General features: G+C 49.5%; 1 protein-coding gene across 3 annotated transcripts in view; it reads right to left on the bottom strand.

The window, feature by feature from the left end:
* FERMT2 (FERM domain containing kindlin 2) overlaps positions 1–19,270 on the bottom strand; it is a 49,052-nt gene that overhangs the window by 4,428 nt on the left and 25,354 nt on the right. For all 3 annotated transcript variants that reach the window (XR_014226493.1, XM_082283379.1, XM_082283378.1), the window contains exons 3-12: positions 14,979–15,113; positions 11,463–11,495; positions 10,791–11,016; positions 10,569–10,671; positions 10,032–10,139; positions 8,266–8,400; positions 6,588–6,637; positions 4,279–4,403; positions 2,802–2,908; positions 2,250–2,471 (exon numbers count right to left, since the gene is read on the bottom strand). Coding sequence is in view for 2 of the 3 variants with exons in the window: in XM_082283379.1 (XP_082139505.1) it covers positions 2,250–2,471; positions 2,802–2,908; positions 4,279–4,403; positions 6,588–6,637; positions 8,266–8,400; positions 10,032–10,139; positions 10,569–10,671; positions 10,791–11,016; positions 11,463–11,495; positions 14,979–15,113 (1,244 nt within the window). In the remaining variant the exon portion in view is untranslated. The remainder of the gene's footprint in view (positions 1–2,249; positions 2,472–2,801; positions 2,909–4,278; positions 4,404–6,587; positions 6,638–8,265; positions 8,401–10,031; positions 10,140–10,568; positions 10,672–10,790; positions 11,017–11,462; positions 11,496–14,978; positions 15,114–19,270) is intronic.

Genomic DNA, 19,270 nt, shown 5'->3' with positions numbered 1-19,270 from the left:
ATTAACTGCAAACCAAAGTTCAAGCAAAAAATCAAAACAAAAAACCAAACCAAAACAAACCACATGCACAATTCCTTAGGTGGAAAAGCAGCCAAAGGGAATGTGAGCAGGGACAAGCGAGCAGAGATTCGCCGCTCGTGCCGGCCCTGCCGGAGCACTGGAGTGATCCCAGCTGGGCCCTGGAGTTGTGGAGAGATGGTTTTGGTCCTGAGATGGTTTAGGTTGGGTATCAGGAAAAGGCTCTTCCCCCAGAGGGTGCTGGCACTGCCCAGGCTCCCCAGGGAATGGGCACGGCCCCGAGGCTGCCAGAGCTCCAGGAGCGTTTGGACAGCGCTGCCAGGGATGCCCAGGGTGGGGTTGTTGGGGTGTCTGTGCAGGGCCAGGAGCTGCCCTGGATGATCCCTGTGGGACCCTTCCCACCCAGGATATTCCATGGTTCTGTGGTCCTGCTGGGGGGTGACAGGGAGGATGAAGCTGCCAGTTCAGAGGAGAATTTGTACCCTCACTTTCCTCTCCACGTCTCTGCACAAACTCAAGGCCACTCTCTGGCTGAGGAAGCTCAAGAGGAAGCTCATGAGCTCACTGTGAGCTCAGCAGCTCCTTCTACTTGGGATATGTGGAGAAATGATTGGGATGCTGCTTGGGATAACAAGCAGGTGAAGGGAACATCAGCTGGGCTTCCCAGGGAGGTGTTTGCCCTTGCTGGCTCTGACAGCAAACCCTGGCAGGGCACCTGGGAGCTCTGAAAATCCTTATTTTGGGTTGGTTTCTATTTCTTTTAATTTAGGATTTGGTGCTTCTAAACCCAGCCTGCCAACCCTACACTGCTGCATGTGGAGACAAACCCCCAACAGTGGGTTTGGGGCTGGTGAGGACCCAGCACCTCCACAAATCCTCCAGCAAGGCCCACGGCCAATTCCCATTCTGGCACCTCCTGTGGGCTCCTCAACCTCCTCCTCCCCCTCCTCCTCCTCCTTTCCTGTGCTGGGGCCACGGAAGGACCCTTGTGGTCAAATTCCTGACATTCCTGCAGCCTCCATCCCTTATTCCTCCCAGCAAACATCCTCTGCTGCTCCAAGCTTTGCCTCTGGCCATCAAGGAAAATCCTAAATCCACTGCTTAGCTGATGTCTGTGAGGGAGCCAGTGTCCACACCACGGCCACGTCCTGACTGGGATCATCCCCATCATGCCCATCCCCACGATTCCATGGATTTTAGTTTTATAACCAGGATACCTGCACAGTAAGCAAGTTTTCCAAGCTAATATTTTCCCAGGTGCCTCTGTTTTACCGGAAACTTAGAAAACATTATATATATATAAATATATAAATCTATCTATCTATATATATGTTAAAATCGTATATTTATGCAGCCTCTCCTCCATCCAAGTGGATATAAAGGCTTATTCAGGAGAATAATAAGGGCTATATAAAATATAACTCCACTGCCAGGAAATCATCGTGCTGTGCCAATAAAAAGTTACATTTTTCCGGCTTCTCTGACTTGCAGCCTTCTTCTGGGCTTGGAGAAATCATATCCAGCCCCAGCCAGCAGCCTGAAGGATTTAAGTCACCAGAAGGCCACGGAGCAATGCTTTCCTTATTTTTGCTGCTGTTCTGACATATAATTCTCTTTGAGAGAATCCTGCATTTATCCCCAGTGAGGAACAGTTCAGCCCTGTCAGGCAGGGATCGGGTGGAGCGTGGATGGAGTTCAAGCACGAGTCACAGCAACTCAAAAACGAAGCAATGTTCCGAGGACTGGCATTTGGAAGCAGTGGAAAAGCAGAGAGAGAAATATGCAAACCATGTTACAGCCAAGTGTGGATAAAGCACTGCAAGCAACTGCAACTCCGCTGATCCCGGGGATTTCTCCATGGATTCTGTGCAGGGGAAGGGGTTTTAACCCCAGCACCGGGGAGAGATGGGGCAGTTGGGGCCAAACCATTATCAGCAGGGGCCAAACCATTCCCAGAATGCGTTTAAAATAAACATCAACCAATTTCAAATGTGTTTACAATCGAAGGTTCCCCGCCATGTCCATGCACATCACACGGCACAATCCCGGTGCTGGGTGCCATCCCCAGGTGCTGGATCCAAACCACACCCTTCAGTCCCATCTCATTTTAGTAACCACGTGCATCCCAGTGAGTGAAGACATCCAGAACATCCAAACCACGCCGTGTTAAACACCAGCCACCGCCGGGACGCGTGTCCAGTCCAACCAAGGCCAACAAGGGCAGCACCTACCTGCTTGTTCTTGTACTTCTTCAGGTAGCGAGGAGACACCAGGCACTCGGGGTTGATGTCGGTGTTGATCTGCTCCGGGATCAGCTGTGGGTCGGGGTTCAAATGCTGCATTTTCAGGAAGGACAGGATGTTCTGCACTTCCATGCCGTAGGAGCTGTCGGCCATGGTCTTGCCCTTGGAGGCCAGGCGGCAGGCGGCCATCCAGCTGGCGTACTGCGTCTCCTGCCCCCCAAAACAGGGACACGTGTCTGTCACAGCCGTGGGGGGACCACCAGACCCCTCCAAAAACACCCCAGGGAGCTTCATTCCCCTCCCAGCCCCAGGAGACTCCAACGTGCACAAAGATGGGCAGAAAGCCAACCAACGCGTGGCCAAAACCACACAACAAAGCCAAGGCTGATCTTCTGCTCCAAACTCACAGGAGACTTGGAGCACGTTTGGAATGCTGAGATCAGACAGGTGAGTGCATTTTCTATTTGCTTTTTAAAGAACAGCACCTGAGCAGGAGCTGATGGTGGGCGAAGAGGTGGCCAGCCCAAGAGATGAACTTACGTTGTCGCAGCGCAGCCAAATCTCGTTCATCCCCTCTGCCACTGGGATCAGGAGTTTGATGTTGAACTTCTGACCAGAGATGTTCACATCAGGGGTAACTTCACATCCTGCAATGAGGGAGTCGGTATTTTACAGGGATGTGAGGAACTATGATTTAAAAAGTGGCAAAGAAAGCAAAAATAGGAAAAGAAAGAGCAAAATTCCCTGACTCAAGGGTCTCCGGTGGCATCTCAGTGCTGCCAAAGGTTTGTCCCACACCTCTGATGGGATGAGCACTCCACACAGCACAGAAAAAACCTGTCAGATGTCCCTTTTTCCAAGTGTCAGGAAAATGGGGGAGAAAAGCAAGACCTGATCTGAAAGCAATGAAGCCAAAGCGAATGAGCACCCACAGAACTCCTGGATCCTGCCTGGAATCAGGAATGCATCCAGTGGCTGGCAAACACCCCAGAATTTTCATGAAAGGATAGGAAAAGGTGACTGGATGGGTGTTGACTCTCACCCTGAAACCCCTCTATGTTATTTGTGAATGATGGGATGCCATGGAAGTGTTCCAGGCCAGGCTGGGTGGGGCTTGGAGCATCCCGGTTTAGTGGAAGGCATCCCTGCCCATGGGAACAAGGTGGAACTGGATGAGCTTTAAGGTCCCTTCCAACCCAAACCATTCTGGGATTCCATGATTTTGGCTGCTACAGGCAGCAGCGAGGTGTGAGCATCCCGCTCTGGGTGCCTGGAGAGAATTCCAAGTGGTTGTGTGAGCACGGGGGGCGATGAACCGACCCTGCCACGGCGTCAACGCCGCCTCCCAGATTTCTGCAAAGTGCCCTCACAGCAGATTTGTCACAGCTCCCAGAAAGGTCCTGCAGGCCAGGCCTCGCTCCCACAGCAGCCTGAGGTTGGCCTGGCATCCACCCTGCTCCTGCCTCCACGGGGAGAACAAACGAGCTCGCTGCAGCTCCGCGGCTGCAGGAGCAGGAATGTTTCACTTGACATAAGCACAGGCAGCAGCCACAGGAATTTCAGCTCTTGAGTGAGGCTGCTCCAAACCAGCACTGGGGAGAGGAGGAGAAATAAAGGCAGGAGAGGAAGAGGATGGTCTGTTCTTTCCAGTTTCTGCTGTGGGAGTCAGTGCAATCCTTTGGATAAGTGACAAAAAGGAGAAGGGCAGGTGGAAGGTTGGAGCAAGGTTTGGAAGGTCCTCTCCAACCCAAACCATTCTGTGGTTCTCCAAGCTCTCTCTCCAGGCTATTGGGGAGGTGGCAGTGCTTCCCCAAGGGATCACACATATTTCACTGTCTGGAAGTCCAACTCTGTGCCACGATATCAAACCCAGCCACCTCATTCCTTTAAACACCTTTACCCAACCCCGGGATGGAATTCTGAGGCGATAAAGCAGTGGGAAAACAAGATGCAGGAGGAGCAGCCTGTTCCTGGAATAAAAAGCAGTTTCTCTTCCCCCACCTTGTGCTTCTCTTACCTCTCAGGTTCATCTGGTGAGCAGGAGTCCCGTTGGATTCCTCTTTGCTTTTATAGCAGGAGATGGAGGTATCTTTGAAGGTGCACCAGTAGGGCTTGTAGCCTTTCAACGTCAGCTTCTTGGGCCTGCAGGACATGTGGAGGGACATCTCACTTGGTCTGAGCTCCTAAAACAAGCTGCTCCCCAGGAAACCTCAGTATTTGCTCAGCATTTCAGCCCTGGAAAGCTGCTGTCAGCAAGCCTGGGTTATTCCCACCCTGGCCTGGGGGCTCAGCCATCCCTTCACTGCTGGCTCAAGGAGCTGAGCTCCAATTGCAAGTTTGGACTCTTCAATTCCATGGAGATCATTTGGGGCAAGGTGGGGGGAGTTGGAGGATTGTGCTACAAAAACAGATGTGCCCATGAACCGCTGCAAAATCTGCCTCTCCAGCCACCAGGTGAAACTGGAACCACTCTGCTCAGGCTCAGAGGGGAAGCAGCACTTCCAAGGATGTGTCAGTCACGCACACCCCTGAGTGCACCCCTTGTTTTCTTTTTAGACACTCCACAGCACAAAAGGTTTCTGTGGAAAACATGGGTTTTGCTCGATTCTGCAGGAGAACTGATGGCCTTGCAAAGTGAAGCACCTGGGACCCTGAGCTCATCCCAACACAAGCCCATGGCCTTCGCAGAGCTCCAAGTATTGGAATATTTTAACCTTCCCTGATTTCTAAACCTTATTCTAAGGCTGGATCTGCAGCCTCTCATGCATCTCTTGTATTTTCATGTCAGAAATGGCTGCTGAGAGTAGTTTAGACTGGATATTAGGAAGAAATCCTTCGCTGTGAGGGTGGGGAGGCTCTGGCACAGGGTACCCAGAGCAGCTGTGGCTGCCCCTGGATCCCTGGAAGTGTCCAAGGCCAGGTTGGACGGGGCTTGGAGCAACCTGGGATAGTGGAAGGTGTCCATGGCCATGGCAGGGGGTGGAACTGGATGATCTTTGAAGTCCATCCCAACCCAAAACATTCTGGAATTCTATGATTTCAGCTGGCAAGAGCAGTAACCTGGCTGGCAGGGGAGACAGAAACTTTCCAAGTCTCTACAGCCACACCAGGCACATACAGGGACACATTTATAGGAGTTAAATATATGGAATACAAGGCACATGCATTGTTCCCCAATTCTCCTCCCCAGCTGAGGTGTGACAAGAGGCACGTCCAAAGCTGGGACCACTCCAAACATTGCACCATTTACATTGGATTTCTGGCACTAAAATACCACCTGACCCCTGGTTTTCGGAGCAGATGGAATTCTGTGTTCAATCTGACAGCCTCAAATCCCAGCCCCAGGGTTTAGGGCCTGACTCGAGTGAGGAACCAGCAGCTTCTGGCTGCTGCAGCCCCTGGTGCTCCAATTCACAGGCAATTAGCTCCCAGAGTCGTGCCTAATTTGATTGGCAAATCAGCAGATCAAGGGGAAGAACAAGTTTTTTGTTTGTTTGTTTGTTCAAGGGAGGGAAGAAACACCCACTGAGGGGCTGGGCACAGCCCTGAAACTTCGCCCCAATTAAGGCAGACCACAAGCCCAGACAGAGGCAGAGACCTCGGTAATTTGCCTTTGGAGAGGGAGAAGGAGTTTTCCGAGCAGAGAGTGCCAGGTTCTGGCTCCAGAACCAAACAATTCATAAAATAAAGGCTTGTTCCAGAGCTACTTCGCTGTCTATAGCTTTTTTTCCCACCCCCTCTATCCTACAGCTCTGCTGTGAAATCCCATCAGTGTTTCCAGCTTCCAGAACTTTCACTGCAGCAGGCAATAAATTGCAAAAGACGGTCGTGGCTGCCAAAAATGTTCCTCCACGTCCAGACGCTGCCGTTCCCGGTTTCCACGAACCACCAACCGAGTCAAAGCAAGCTAAAAAAAACCCCAAAATCCTGAGCAAGCTGGGAGAGGGGCAGAGTCAACTTAACCTGCTCCTTTTGGCATGGAGAGCCAGGGTCCCGGCTGGATAGAATTCCTCCAGCCTCCTGCAGACCAGGAGAAGTCTTTGAGGGAGGTTTTTAGGTTTTGCTCCTCATTTTAGGATGGTCTGTTCTCTCCTGGGCATTAAATGTGTTAAAGAAACATCCCAGCACACACTGCTGGCTCTGGGATGCACCACAGCAGGAAAACACCTTGAATTTTGTATTTGAGAACCAATCAACTTCGGTATGGAATATTTTGAATATCTTAAGGCCAGGAGATAAAAAACCAAAAGGATATTAAGAGGCAGGACCATGAATTATTCACAGCCATTACCAGTTCCACAAGCAGCTCTTCCCATCAGCACTTACTTGAAGACTTTAATGTAGTCAGCAAGCTCTGGGATGGAAGTGATGTCACCCTGGAAATCAAAGATGATCCCACTCACCCGCCTGCCCCAGCGCAGCTGGAGCAGTGGGGTCAGGAGGGAAGGGATGTGGTGCAGGGCAGGGAGCCGGGAGCCCCATCAGGGCTTAGGGGTTGTGAAACTGCTGCTGAGAAAGCCTCAGCCACTTCCTGGGAGAAGCAAGGGGTGAAAAATCCAGGGCCCAGCTCTGCTGTTTGGAAAGCAGAGGACGAGGCTTTGTTTTCCTTTGAGGAATTCCTGCTGCGGCCGGGGCCAATTCCCAGCCGCGGGGGTCAGCGGCGGTCACGGCAGCACTGCTCGCACAGGCCATTTTCTCCTCCCTTCAGTTATTCCTGGTGCTCCAAACTAAAGGCAAAGAGGCACCTCCACAGAGAACTGACTGGGGAAGGGATTTTTAAGTCTAGAAAGAATTTTTTCCCCCCCACAACATTTTTTTAAAATATTGAGTTTAAATTCCCTTTTTTTGCACAAGGGTGGCACTCGCAATTCCCAGGAGCTGGAAGTAAAAGGGTTTTCGAGGGACAGGAAAAGGGAGGATTGCTCCAGGAGCTTCCAGTAGCAGGACAGTTTACTTTCAGTCTGCAACGAGAAACTGTTTACAGATAGCACAGGGAAAAAAATGCAGAATCTAAACAAACAATCCAGTAATTGCCCATTATCCGTATTCAATTACTCGAATGCATCTGGAAGTGGCTCCTGCTACAAAGCCCTACGGAAAGGGATGGGTTTTTTCGGATGAATCATTGTCCTCTTCGCTCCTGCCTGGCAGGGACTGCTCCTCAGTGATGTGTTTCAAATCTGGTTTTGCGGAAGAGATTAGAAAATATGTCTTGGTGATAAAAAGTTGTTGTTGTTTCTGGTTTATATGGCAAAGCTCTGCTGCTGTTAATGCCAATAAAGCGTCTAAGGATGGATGTAGCTTCAAAAAGCCCTGTCATAAACACTTAAAAAATTATGTGAAGTGGAAAAGTGGAAAATTTCAGAGATTTTAGGGTTGGAAAGAGATGGTTTAAATGTGCAAAATGCCTGGAAAAGCTGTGCTGGGCCAAGGCTGACAGGACTGAGTCCTTTTAATGCACTTTAATTTTCAGGCTTTATATTCTGAAAGGTGGAAAAGCAGTGTTAAAACAGCATATCGAGAAAAAAAATCCCCAAATGCTCTGAAATACAGACCTAGGCTAAAATCCAGTCTAATAAAAATGGGATTTCATAAGCCTAAATTAGTTCTGAAAATCCAGCAGCTGCTTTAGGTGCTGTAAAACGTGAATTAGAAACAGTGGAAGAGGAACCTCAGTGTGGAAAACTCAGTTATTCGGGAAAGTCAGTAGTAAGGATAAAAATCAATTTCATTTCCATTTAGTTTTCCATTCTTTCATCAGGAGGGTGGCCTGGGGCACGGGGGGGGGATCAGTAAGATCCTGGCTCCTCCAAGACTTTTCCAGATGCTGCCCAGGATTCCCTCTTTGTAGAGCTATCCCTTGGTATCTAAAATCCCTGTATTTTAAAGAAAATATTATTGGGGTGTGGGCAACGTTCTCATCAGAATTAGGAAAAAAAAAAAAAAGGGAGAGGAAGGAAATAAAGGAGGTTGGATGCCTGGAAAAATTCCCTGCAGCCCTTACCAGGATCGTCGACGTCTTGCCACCTTCCAGGGTGATTTCCAGGTCCGAGAGCGCGGCGTCCACCTCGTCCACGTCCTTGTCACTGTGGTTCAGGTGGTTTTCCGAGGACATGATGGACAGCTTGTTGATGTGGTACTGGAAGGCAAGGACAGGGTCACACCGGGATGCTCCTGTGACCCCAGGATCCCGCAGGATCATCGCGACACAGCCGCCGTGCTTGGGAAGTGGAGTGGGAAACTGGAGTGGAAAACCAGGAGCAGAGGCCAGCAAACACTGGAGCGAGTGCTGAGTCAGGAATGGCCATCTTGGATGCTTCCAGTGCAAGGAGTCTCCAGGCAATGATCCCTAAAGGACATCTCTGGACTGTGCAGGGCAGAGCTGCTCTTTCCACTGGGCTGAAGGTGGAAGGGACTTCTGGAGGTCACCTGGTCCCACCCCCTGTCCCAGCAGGGCCACCTGGAGCTGTTGTCCAGGGCCACGTCCACCTGGCTTTGGAGTAACTCCGGGGATGGAGACTCCACAGCCCCTCTGGGCAAACTGCACCAGTGCTCTGTCACCCTCCCCGTACGAAAACGTTTCCTGATGTGCAGAGGGAACCTCCCATCTTCCAGGCTGTGTCCGTGGCCTCTGCTCCTGCCACTGGGCACCTCTGTCCACCCCCTTTCCTGCCTCCCAGCAGGTGTTTATGGACATTTTTAAGATCCCCCCATCCCTGGAAGTGTCCAAGGCCAGGCTGGACAGGGCTTGGAGCAGCCTGGGCTAGTGGAAGTGTCCTGGCTCATGGCAGGGAGTGGAACAAGATGATCTTTAAAGCTCGTTCCAAGCCAAACCATTGCAGGATTCTATGTCTTTGCATCTGTTTTCACCCCAGAAAACCAAAACATCCATAAAACCTCACAGGAAGGACCGTGCCCAACCCACTCCAGAGCAGTTGGGTGTAAACTGAGTCATTATATTTCTGCTTTCTGCTCTTTTGTTCCTGGGAGGGGCTCTTGGAGAAGGCAGCCCTGCTCCTGAGGGGGACATTTCTGCATCCTACAGCTCCAAGGTGTGCCAGACCACACGGAACAAATGCCTGCCATCCCTCTCATGGAAGTCAATAGCAGGTGGAGCATTATGCCAAATCACAGTGAGTATTTCATAAAGCAGATAAATAAATAGTTCTGGGAAAGCCACAGATTATCCCCAGCTGGTATGAGGACAGAGAGCCAGAAAGGCACAGTTCAGTAACCCCGTGTTCATATGGGATGGGTTAAGAAGGGCAAAACTGGAAGTTAAGATAGATATAAACATGTTTGGTAAAAGCAGGTCAAGTTCTTTTTTGTGAGGGATAATCAGTGGCAAATATTTAAATTATCTCATGAACTCAAGTGAGGAGCTGGAGATGGGAAATGATCCAACTTCTACCAGCGTGAGGAGGCCAAGCTCCCACCACAGATAAAGTGAGGCCTAAAACACGATTTTAAACTGAAGGGGAGGTTTTGATGGGATATTGGGAAGGAATTCCTGGCTGTGAGGGTGGGCAGGCCCTGGCACAGGGTGCCCAGAAAAGCTGTGGCTGCCCCTGGATCCCTGGAAATGTCCAAGACCAATTTGGAGCAACCTGGGATAGTGGAATGGGGTTGGAACTGGATGGGCTTTGAAGTCCCTTCCAACCCGAACCATTCTGGGATTCCATAACTTCGTTTATCAGATTAATCAGCAAAGAAGTCTACAAACAGAATCAAGTCTAACCCAACCCAGGAGCCTGTGGGGCTGTCCCTCACCTGCAGTGCTGCAAACATCATCATCTCCTCCTCTGTGCACTCGATCTCCTCCAGCAGGATTGCCCACTTGGACTGCTCGTACAGCTGGTTGATCCTGATCGCGTCGTACTGCGGCACAGAAACACGGAATGCTTGGAAAACCAGGAGCCCAGCTCAAGCAAAACCACCCCACCTACTGGAAGCTATCCCTGCCCACAGCAGGGGGTTGGAATGAGATGGTCTTTAAGGCCCATTCCAACCCAAGCTAATCTGGGATTCTGTGATCTCTCATCTCAAAACAACACTTCGATCTGAGACTGAAAATCCTCTGCCACTGACACAAAGTGGCTTTAAGAACTCTTAAAACACCTCTAGCAACACCTAAAATCCCTGGTATATAGGAGCACAAATCCTGGGTTTGATGCCTTCACAACCAATTTTCAAACTTCCAGTTTTTTTTGGGAGATTTACCAATACAACAGCACGTTAGAGATCCAGGCATCCTTTGCTCCTAAGGATGGAAATTCCAAAATGCAAGTGGAACAAGGAGCTCTGTACCTTTGGATTCAGGTCAAAAAAGCTGTAGTACTTGAACCGGAGTAGCAAAGCCTCGTTTTCTTTCACCTCCTGCTCCATCAGGGATCGGGACGAGTCCAGCCACCTGTGAATTGCCAACACGGGATAACACACACGGAACGCTCCGGCGGAGTCGCCACGACGCTCTCGAGAACACAACTAAAAATCAGCAAAAAACCCCAACTCCTCAGCTCCTGAACTCACCCTTGGTTGATTTTGGCCTTATCGAGCAGCGTCTGGGGCTTGTACATTTTGGCTAAGGACTCCGGGGAGGTGACGGGCTGGCTCACGGCCAGGATTCCTGGGTTGCCCTCGGACAGGGCGCTGTCGCCGAACCAGGCGGACGTGGGGGACAGGGGGCTGCCGTCGTGGGCGTCGTAGGTCGGCGTCATCGTTTTGCTATAGAGTCCTGGGCTTGAATAGATATTTCCTACCAGCGAGGGGAATAAAAGCCGGGAATTAGCCCAGAGCCAAGCCCTGCCTGCTCCCGGCCGCGCCGGCTCCGCGCAAACCCGGAGCTGGCGGATGGAAAACCTTCCCTTTCTATCTTTCCACTATGGGAAAACACTGCGCTGCTTGTTCTCCCATGAAAACTTGTCCCTCTCCTCTCTCTCGGCTCTTCTCCAAGAGCAAAACTGATGGAAAACTCATTCCAGCCCAAATGATGGGAGAAGACACAGATCTCCCACGGTGGGAAGCTCCTGCCCCCTGAGTTTCTGTGGCACCTGGGACATGAGTGGCCCCCGACTTACCGGTATTACCTGTTGCTTAAAGATTTTGGAAGTCAAAAGTTTTAGAGGAGCAGGAAAATAAACTAAGGGTGCAGCCAAAGAGACCAGAGGCAGAGGGCAAAAGTCCTATTGAGGTGGAGCTCACCTTTGACGGGGCCGATGTAAAGAATATCGGTGCCTATAGAGAGGGAAAGAAAGGAGGGAAGTGAGAAGGCGAGAGAAAGTCACCCGGAGAGTAGGAGAAGGACAGAAGCCAAAAATGAGCATTTTTGGAAGAGGGCAGAGCAGCACAGGTGAGGTTGAACCACCCAAATGGAGCATCTGCAGCAGCGCTGGTGGCAGCAAAGCAACTGAAGTGACTTCCCGTTATTTTGTTCACGTTACAAGGACAGCTGGGCATGGAAATGTGGCATTCCCGGATGGAAAAGCTTGCTGAGGTGGCCACACAAATTCAGAATTAATGTGCTGAGCGAGTGGTGCGATGTGGTGCCAAACTGATCCCAAAGCACACGTTACTCCCAGGCCTTTCGAAGCTTCACAGCTCGTACTGACTCAAAGCAGACAAAAAACCCCCCAAACACTTTAAAATTATTAATTTGAAGAGAAAAAACCAAATCCAGCTCGGTATCTCACAGCTCAAAATAGCTGAGAGCTTAACACAGAGGTTGTGGCTGCCCCATCCCTGGAGTTGTTCCAGGAGAGCTTGGATGAGGCTTGGACATCCTGGTCTCTGGAAGGTGTCCCTGCCCATGGCAGGGGGTGGAACCAGAAGTGCTTTAAGTCCCTTTTAAATCCCTTCCATTCCAAACCATCCAATGAAACAGCCCCTCTTCATCTCATGAGAACTTTGAATTTTAATATAAAATCCAGATTTTCAGAGTAAGGGAGGATCAACCACCGTATCCTGATGCCAGGAATTCCACTGTGTACACACATCGGGCAAGGAGCTCCCTCAGCATCACCTGCTGGGCTTAAATCTGCCCACCAGCACCAGAAGGTCCAACACCACACTGGATTTTTGGGAAAGGGCTGTGTCCTTCCTAAATCATGAGCCTGCAATTCGAGGCACCCAGACAAGGCCTTTTGTGCCACCTCCCGCTGCTGCCCCGAGCCACCACCTTGGGCCACGCTCCAGCTCCTTGCTCCAAACCATCCCTCCAGCCTCATGGCCAAGGAATGACAGAAAACTGAGCTAGACTGGAAAAGTCCAAGACCAAATCAATGGAAAAACCTTTCTGAACCCTCATTTTTCACAATGGCCATCTCAAGGAGCAGGAAGAACAGTATGAATCAACAGCATCATGTCAGTGACAACCAACATCATGGCTAGGAAACGCCAAATAATTACAAACCTGATTCTAAACTGCCTGGCAGGATGGAAAATGAAAGTGAAAACCATCAAAAAAGGATGCTTTTAATGCTCCTGCTCGTTTTGCTGGCATCCCAGTCTGGATGAATCATCTGGGGACCTGTAAACACTGTGGGTGCCAAGACAGATCCAGCAAACCAGGCACGAGCAAAAAAGCAGCAGGAATGGTCAAGGGATGGAAAAATCCACCTTCATTTGCAAGGAAAAGGCCAGGGATGATTTCCAGGTTCTTAGACCAGGTACTTTGGGAGCTGGGACTCCACAATCCTTAGGTCTCCCTTCCAACTTGAGCTATGCTGTGATTCTGTGATTCTAAAAGCAGCAGAAAAGGTGCTCTCCCCATGGATTGTTACAGCCCTGGAGCAGAGAACTCCAACAAAAACCAGCCATAAACCCCCATCACTTCCATAAACCACTTCCCAAAAGAGCTCTTCCCTCCTCCCCATCTACTCTTGCTGCTGCCCTCAGCCTTCACATGGCTTGAGCACACAGGGCTGAGCACCAGCTGGACCAACAAAAGAAAAATCCCACTTTTTGCCCCAAATGGGCAGGTTTTTCCACGAATATCCCCCACACTCCTTGACTGAGTGTTTGCTCCATCAGAGCAAAGTTTGCCCTGCACTGTTCTCATCACTTTCTCCAAACACCTGAAACATCTCAAAAGAAGCTTCCCTCAAAAAATGTGCCCCAGGCAGGCAGTGTCATGGAAAGTTCCAGCAGAAAGAGCTACAAATTTGGCTAATTTATATAAACAAGTGACTACAGGTCTTCTAATGGAAAGTGTTGGGCAACACATCCTGTGGGTGTATTGACAACTCTGCCCACCGGGGTTTAAATGGTTTCACTGCCAGGTTTGGGGTACTCAGTGACAAAACACTCCCAAGACATTGAAATCAGCACCTCCTGAATTATTAATTAGCTTTCCAGAAGCTTTCAGCAACACAAACTGATGTTGGAACAACGCTAGAAATGATTTATTCAGATGAAACCCACGACTTTTATCGAATGGCACCTGAACAGGCAGGAATTCAACCTGCTGCGAGTGATTTCATTCACAAGGAGAGCAAAACCAGCCAAGTGACTCACTGGAAGAGCCATAAATAATTAAAATAAACCCCAGCTTCTGCACACATTTCCCCCAAAGCAGGCCAAGTCTTTCCTATTAATCTAACAGAGATGCTCTCTGTGAACACTGGCTGTTGGAAAGGCTCAGAATGGACTTTCAAGACGAAAATGCCAAATGGAAATGAAAATTGACTGGAGCCTTGCCCAAATTCTCTGAGCCAGGAGTGGGAGAGGACAAGCCCAGAAGTATTTTGAAGTAGCTGAGAGGAGAAAGAGTGGGATCAGAGCAAAAGGAGGATTATTTTTCCTTGTTCCAGACCCGTGGTGCACATCACCCTGTGCAGCCAAAACATTTTTGCCTGCAAGCCCTGTGCCACCACTCCATGACCTTCCCTGCAGTTGATTTAACATCAATTAATACAACTTTGCTGAATTCCAAGGTCGTTTTTTCAATTAAAGCTGCCCTGCTTCCCTTGGGTTGCTGGATTTAAACCCAAGAGCTCTGGCAGCCAGACACGTCTCTCCTGCTCGCCACCACAACTTTCTCCACAAATCCATTTGGGATAAAGTGCTCCCACTTGGCCAATATTATGGTTTAAACTCCTGCCATTTGCCTTTGGACACCAGACTTCCAGCAGCCATGGAAAACAGCTGAAAAACCCCTCTGCTTGCAAACACCTGCATGAATTTGCTGCCTCTGGTAACTCCGTCAGGGATGTTACTCCATGTGGGACGTTACTCCACCAGAAATTCTCTTCCCAATCCTGCTCTGGATCTGGAATTCAGACTGGCCAACTACCCCCCAGCAATAAAAGGATTTATTTAGCATCACAATCCACAGCTACACCCTTCATGTAAGGCGACACTAAAGCAATTAATAAAACACTGGAACAGTGGCACAGCCTAAACCACACCAGCAACGTGACATTAGGAACGATTTTCCATTTAACTCCTTTCTTAGCAGGGTGAGAAAAGCTCTCAGCAACATCATCTGAGTGTTCCAGTGGCCACCCTCGGGCTCTGGTTTGTTTTGTGAAGCCTGGGGTTGCTCTGCTCCCGGGAATGCGTGACAGCTCCAGACATGCATCCGTGCGACCGAGTGCTGCAGCCTGCCAGGACTTGTGCCATGGATTTGGGGTCTGTTTCTCTCACAGACCTTAAGAAATTCAATCAGCCCCACACTGCTGTGCTGTTTTTAACCCCACTCCCATTTTTTTCCCAGCTCACCGGACCCCGGCGTGATCAGCGGCCCCTCCAGCTCGAAGGTGTCATCTTCACATTGATCATCCAACTTCTTCTTTTTTTTCTTTGATGGATCTCTGGGTTTCCTCAAAAGGGAGAGTTCTTCTGGATGCCTGATGTCTGGGGGGGTAAAATGGACCACTTTTATAATGGCAGGATGGGAAAAAAGAAGGGAAAAAAAAGAGGAGAAAAGGGGGAAAAGAAGAACATCCTTCCATTAGGAACAACATCCAGCAATACCCAGTATCTCCCTTGGATGAGTTTCCTGCTCTGCAGTGGTTAAAAATCAAGTTGAGAGCATTTTCCCTGCAAGCCTGTTGGAAACAAGCACTGTCCTTGGCTGGAAAGGTAACATAACATTTGGATAAAACATGGAATTTCCCAGGCACAGGCACTCGAATGTAAATGTAAGCACTGGCAGACCCCGTGACAGAGCCTAGTAACACTTCCAGACATCAAATATAAATAATAAGAATTAAAACCCACATTAATAATATAAAATTAGAAATATTATATAATATAGGAATACACAAAGATATAGAAATAATGTAAAGAAATAGAAATACTCAGCCATGTAGGTAACAGGTCAGGTCCTCTCCCTTCCACAGGAGCAGTCCAAGAGTTAACCATTTATTTACACATCACACTGGAAAGTTTAAAGCCTATCCTTTACCCACTTTTTAAAGAGATTTTGGCCAAAGTGTTTCCTTCTCACAGCAATTCTCTCCCATCTTCCTGCCCAGGACCAACCTGAACAATGTGAAACCCATTTAAAACGAGGAGCATCCCATTGCATTCGTGTTTCCAGCCATGGGAATATGGGGAGCAATGGAAAAGGGAATTTCCATTTCCCACCAAGGCAGTACTTGGGTCTGCTGCAGTCAATTCCAAGTGGGAAAGGGTTTCCCAGGAAAGCAGAGCCTGCTGTCTGTTGTACCACTGAAACCACTGAGAGACTGGAGCAGGACCAGGAGTCCTTGTGCTTGGTCAAAATGTGGGAACTGACCTGGAGAAGGATTCACCTGGGCATGGAGCCATCCAACTGCAGTGGTGAAAGACTGCAAAAAGCTTGGAAAGCTCTGAAATACAGCTTGGATTGGGAAAAGATGGGATGAGAGGGCTGGGGCTATTCACCCAGAGAAAGGAAGGTGCCAGGGAGAGCTCAGAGCCCCTTCCAGGGCCTAAAGGGGCTCCAGGAGAGCTGGAGAGGGACTGGGGACAAGGGATGGAGGGACAGGACCCAGGGAATGGCTTCCCAGTGCCAGAGGGCAGGGATGGATGGGAGATTGGGAAGGAATTCTTGGCTGTGAGGGTGGGGAGGCCCTGGCCCAGGGTGCCCAGAGAAGCTGTGGCTGCCCCTGGATCCCTGGAAGTGTCCAAGGCCAGGTTGGACAGGGCTTTGGGCAACCTGGGAGCAACCCATGGCAGGGGGTGGGACTGGATGAGCTTTTCAGTCCATTCCAACCCAAACCATCCTGTGGTTCTCTGATGATTCTATGGAGCCCATGGGACATGCCTGAGCCTGGAAGGAGTTCTGGAGTCTCCTCTGCAGCTGGTTGTCCATGTTGAAGCTCCTGTGTTGTTTCTTACTCCGTTTTTTGCACCTATCACCCCAAAATGCTCAGCTGCAAATCTGTCCCTTTGGAATGCCCTATGGAAAGCAGCCCCTGGTCCCATTCCCACTGCAGGAGAGATCAGGAGACAGGAGCTGGCTGCAGCCAGGCTGTGTTTTCCCACCCACAGGAGTGCTGCAGGACACAATCAGTCATTATCCCAATGAGGAGCAGCTCCAGGGCTGGGATCTCACCACGTGCTGGCAGCAGTGGGAGTTCCCCAGCACTCCCAGGCATGGGATTATAATTAACACTGGAATTTGGTCCCCAGCTGGTGACTGGAGCAGGACACACCCCCACACTGCCCACCCACATCAGCACCTTCTTTCCTGCAAACAAGCTGGGAAATACCACACTGGGAACTCGCCCCATCCAGGTGATCTTCAGGGATGGATCCCACTAGCCCTGGCATTCCTGAATCCAGAGGTCAGGCACTCCTGGATTTAACCATCTTTTACACTGTAGGTGTCCCATCCCATCCCATCATCTAGTTTTAATTTAAGTTTTATTTTTATTTATATTCTTGCAGTTATTCACTTACATATTTATATATATATATAAATATTGTATACATACATATTTTTATATATTTATTTTTAGAAAGCGTAATTTATTTTAAGGGTTTTAAAACTTATATATTTATATTTATTTATTTCAATCATATCATTGAATTCCAGAATGGTTTGGGCTGGATAGAACCTTAAAAGCCCATCCAGTCCTACTCCCTGCCATGGGCAGGGACACCTTTCCACTATCCCAGCTTGCTCCAAGCCTTGTAGAATCCAGCTCTGAACACTTCCAGGCTAAAAATATACACATTAATATATCTATATGGATTTTAAAAGTACAAAACATATAGATTTATGTATCTTTGTATTTTATTTTATATATAAACTTTCTGAACTTACGATTTAGTTTTATTTCTATATTTATAGATATTTATTCCTATATTATTGATCTATTTTAGTCCTTTTGATATATATCAGCTTTATCTAATTTCAGCTTTAATTTAACCCTCATTTATTATTTCTCCACACACATCATCTCACTAAACCCCATCCCTGCCCCCACCACCCACCCTTTCAGTTTCCCTGCCCAACTTTTTGACCATTTCTAGCAATAAATACCTAGAGCCTGAATGCAGCCAGCTCCACGCATTCCCATTTATCCCAGCCAGCTTACCTCATGGAGCAGGAATCTGCTGGGACAACCGGGGTCACGTGCAGGGGACAAGAGGCAGCACAGCCTAAATCGAGGAGTTCCCCTGGTATTTTGGAGCAAGGTTGAGGCTCTGAGGTTTATTTATGGTGCATTAGCAACTGCTGGAGCCTCTCAGCTGGAAGCACTCAGGGAGGCCGGGAGAAGGGCTCCGGGCCAGGCTGGGATTCTGGAAGCGATCGCCTGGAATCGGCCCAGGGCTTGACCATCTGATATCAAAGAGACTTTTTATAGTCCCTCAGTTGTTCCTGATGCTCCCGGCAGGATAGGAAGGATCCAGGGCAAGTTTTCAACAGCTGCTTCCAAAGAGCACATGGCTGCAGGGCATGGAGCAGGCAGCACATCCTTGGGATGCCGGAGCATCCCGGCATCGGTCCCATGGATAGGCGGCAAATTCCTCCCGAGCACATTCCGATGGATGCGCCACAGACTGCAGGACTTTACAAAGGCAGCTGAGGGAAAGGCTTCAAACTGAAGGTTTAGATGGGATTTTGGGAAGGAATTCCTGGCTGGGAGGGTGGGGAGGCCCTGGCACTGGTCTGTGGCTGCCCCTGGATCCCTGGAAGTGTCCAAGGCCACGTCAGACGGGGCTTGGAGCAGCCTGGGACAGTGGAAGGTGTCCCTACCCATGGCTGGGGTGGAACAGGATGGGATTTAAGGTCCCTTCCAACCCAAACCATTCTGGGATTCTACAGAAAGGAGTCAGAATGGTCTGAGCATGGAAGGAAGAGTTTTGGAGCTCAAAATATGATCAGAGAGGTGGCTTTGAATCTCTTGGATGAAGCCATTTTACTGCCTGCAGCATCTTCTCTTCCATTTGCCTGCAAGACCCTGCCTGTGCCTGCTGTCTCTGGCAGAAGGGAAGTCCTTGGCCTTTTTCCCTGTGTAAGCCCTCATTTCTCACCCAGCCCCTGCACAGCTCACCCAGCTCAGCTGTGCCCATTTATCTCCCACCCCGAGACAAACTCCAGAGCTGGGATTAAACCCTCTTCCTTCACAAAGCACCATCTGCACCCTGCAAACTGACTTAAAAAAAGAAAAAAGTATTCTCCTTACAGGGTGTAAAATTCCCAAGTTATGCTCTTCTGCACCAAATCCACCAAGTGACTCTTGAAGCTGTTGCATCTTCATCCACCAAGGTGTGTTGTGATGGGGATCCCAGAATGGTTTGGGTTGGAAAGGACCTTAAAGCCCATCCTGTTCTACCCCCTGCCATGGGCAGGGACACCTTCCACTATCCCAGGCTGCTCTAACCCTGTCCAACCTGGCCTTGGGCACTTCCAGGGATCCAGGGGCTCCCAGTCCCACAAGAAATCAGATTTTTGGTTTTCTTACATCACACACTTATAGAACACAACATCATTGACTGGAAGGGCTGAGTATGGACCAACTTCCCCAAAAGCTGAAATGATGGGAAATCACACTACTTTCAGCATTCAGTTCTCA

Source organism: Coloeus monedula (assembly GCF_965178545.1).
Source record: "Coloeus monedula genome assembly, chromosome: 6".
NCBI lineage: Eukaryota > Metazoa > Chordata > Aves > Passeriformes > Corvidae > Coloeus > Coloeus monedula.
This window is presented reverse-complemented; position numbering and strand designations above follow the sequence as displayed.